This window comes from Cicer arietinum, chromosome 4 (assembly GCF_000331145.2).
Source record: "Cicer arietinum cultivar CDC Frontier isolate Library 1 chromosome 4, Cicar.CDCFrontier_v2.0, whole genome shotgun sequence".
In the NCBI taxonomy this organism is placed as follows: domain Eukaryota; kingdom Viridiplantae; phylum Streptophyta; class Magnoliopsida; order Fabales; family Fabaceae; genus Cicer; species Cicer arietinum.
The window spans coordinates 26,058,693-26,061,710 of record NC_021163.2 but is presented as its reverse complement, the minus strand read 5'-3'; the positions used below and the strand labels follow the sequence as shown (position 1 = coordinate 26,061,710).

At 28.0% G+C, this 3,018-nt stretch overlaps 1 protein-coding gene across 1 annotated transcript; it reads right to left on the bottom strand.

The window, feature by feature from the left end:
* Window positions 1-529: 529 nt before the first annotated feature.
* On the bottom strand, window positions 530-1,583 carry LOC113783913 (probable CCR4-associated factor 1 homolog 9). Its single transcript, XM_027333565.2, has one exon. It carries the CDS (start codon window positions 1,507-1,509, stop codon window positions 679-681), a length of 831 nt encoding a protein of 276 aa, XP_027189366.2. The 5' UTR covers window positions 1,510-1,583; the 3' UTR covers window positions 530-678.
* Between the last annotated feature and the right edge of the window lie 1,435 nt (window positions 1,584-3,018).

Genomic DNA, 3,018 nt, shown 5'->3' with positions numbered 1-3,018 from the left:
ACCAAACCTCAAAACTTTCTAAATCAGTTTCAGTCCCTACTTTCAGGCAGAAAGGCATCAAGAACTTACCATTTACCATTGATCACAAAACATGAACATTAAAAACAAAATCTACACCATACAAACATTAAAAACAAAATCTAAACCATACAAAGTTACAGTGTCACAGTGATTTTTCCAAACTCTGCTCTGCCCAAACATTACATTGTTACACTCTCAATTCCTACCAACTTGATCTTCCTAATAAACATGTTAATACCAAGAAGTCACGTAAGAGAGGGGAGAGTGGGATAAGGACATGTAAAATTATTCAAGTTAAATCATACAAACTTACAGTGTCACAGTGATTTTTCCAAACTCGCTGCTCTGCCCAAACATTACATTGTTACACTCTCAATTCCTACCAACTTGATCTTCCTAATAAACATGTTAATACCAAGAAGTCACGTAAGAGAGGGGAGAGTGGGATAAGGACATGTAAAATTATTCAAGTTAAATTATTCAAATAATAGGTGAAAATTCAATATCATCAGGTTAATAAGTCATGCATTCAATTTTCACTTTAGATTCATAATAAACATACAAAGATATGTATAAAAGATTTTTCAACAAATTAGTAATTCTCCAGACCATACAACACGGCTTCACCGTTTCATCATCATATATTTTTTAAATAAATTAGTAAACCTCCAAACCATGTAACACACCGGCATATTTCACCATTTCATCATCATAGTTATCAAAATAAACTTCCTTAATCTTTCGAAAAACATGAAGAGTCAACAAACTATCTGAACCAGCCTGGTGACTCTTACCAACAACACGTTCCACGTTCAGAAATTGGCTAACCCTATCTAAACCACCATAAAGACCTTTACAAAACTTCAACATGTGCTTCACATCAAAAACATTCTCTCCAAAGAAAACTCTCACCAATAATAAAAACTCATCCAGTTCACTGGGCAAGACACGTTGCGTAAGCGACTTAACAAGGTAACCAAAGTCATATGCGCTATGAAAAGTAACCCAGTTTACTTCTTCGTTACAAACGAGACCAGACGACATCATCAGTTCAGCAAAACTCCACGAATTAATACCAAAATTTTTATTATTTTCAAAATTAATACCCTGAGCGCGAAGCAATTCGATAGAATCATGAGCATGGATGTCATGAGCGACGTCGAAGTCGCTGAAATTGAATTCCCAAATGAAAAACTCCGAGGTTCCGAGATTCGGAAGGTTACCATTTCCGTCGGAGAGAGTGAGTCCGACCTGAATGATATTGAGGCCGTCGACGTTGGCCTTCAGGAAGGCATAGTGGCCGTCGGATCCTCGGTATGCGTCGTTGCCGTCGGGACGAACCACGACGCCGGGAAATTCAGTATCCATGGAAATGAAAGGAAATGAATCGATAAATGAACGGATCAATTTGAACTCCGATTCAAGATTAAAAGACCATACCGAACGAATGGCAACGGTGCCGGAACCGTAGGGTTTTGGAAGGAGCATGGTTTCAAAGAAGATTCCAGAACTGAGATAACTAGAAGAAAGATGTAATAAGAGAGTTGTAAAATGGTGTATAAATAACTTTTTTTTTATAGATTGTAGAAATGATATTTGTAAGAAAAAATCTAGTACAATTGTATTTTGTATAAAAAATAGAGTAAAGTTGAATTTAGAAAAAAGATATTAAATTTGCAATTTGACTGAAATAATATAATGAGACAGACGTTTATATAAAGCAAAAAAGCAGAGTTTATCACGTGAATAAAGATATGATATAATTACAAATTAATAACTTACTTAATAAACTAATCAAGGAATTGTATAAAATAAATCCGGTCAAATAAGATACAGTAACTTAGTGTAAATCGGGTAGAACTACATTAAAAAAATAACTTAACAAACAAATTGACTTTTTTTTTTTGGCGAAATTTTTATTCACGAATGATTTAATACTTAAGTTGGAACAGACTCTATATAAAAACAATTATTGAAAATACTTTAGGTATTTCAAGATATAAATACTATACTAGTAAAAGAATTATAAATAATAAAATTTAATTAATATACTATAAATATAAATAATTTTTATAATATTAATCGATTATAACTGTTAAATTATTTAAAATATTTAATTTTTATTATAATTATTTTAAAATAATATTATAAATAATTGTGATGAATTGACAAAATAATTTTTTTAACATTAACTGCATAATTATTAATATTTAAATAATATATGAGAGTTAATATTTAAATAATATACGAGAGGTGTAAGATGCAAGTAATGTATGATAACGATATCATGTATAAAATGTCTCTTAATTGATTCATTCATTTATTATACATGTATTCGAATAAATCACATTATAATATCTCTTTTTTATATTAGTTGATAAAATGTTTTCAACAAAAATTACATGAAGTGTTTTAATATAATATATATTATTATTTAATGTAAAATTAATAATTAATATTATTCATTTTTACGATTTAATATGAATTTTTCTTGACGTCTAAAACAAAAACAAAGTCTAAGAAAAATATAATTTAAAAGTCATTAGAGATACATGTCATATAGAATTTAATCAAATATAATATTATAATCAATCAATTTTATTTAATTCGATTGAATTTTAAACTTGTAATCTAAAACTTCACTGACAATTTGAATTAAATCATATATCATATTAAAAGAAAAATTTATTTAAAAATTATAACTAATAAAAATACTCGTAATAAAAATAATGTTAATTTATTAATGATAGTAATAATAATTACTATAAGAAATGAAATGGAATTGAATATTTTTTTCTTTAAAATACTTTAATAACAGTAAATTGAATTTACATTACATTTCTAATAATAATAATATCTATATTCTATATTATATAGGAAATGGAATTCAATTCATGTGGTATCACTACAACAATAATGCATTTATTATATACCATACATGACATGTGGTAACACTGCAACAATAATGCATTTATTACATACACAATAATATTAATA

Bases quoted from the DNA above. Each gene is read 5' to 3' on its own strand.
- LOC113783913 (XM_027333565.2), bottom strand. From the start codon at position 1,509: ATGCTCCTTCCAAAACCCTACGGTTCCGGCACCGTTGCCATTCGTTCG.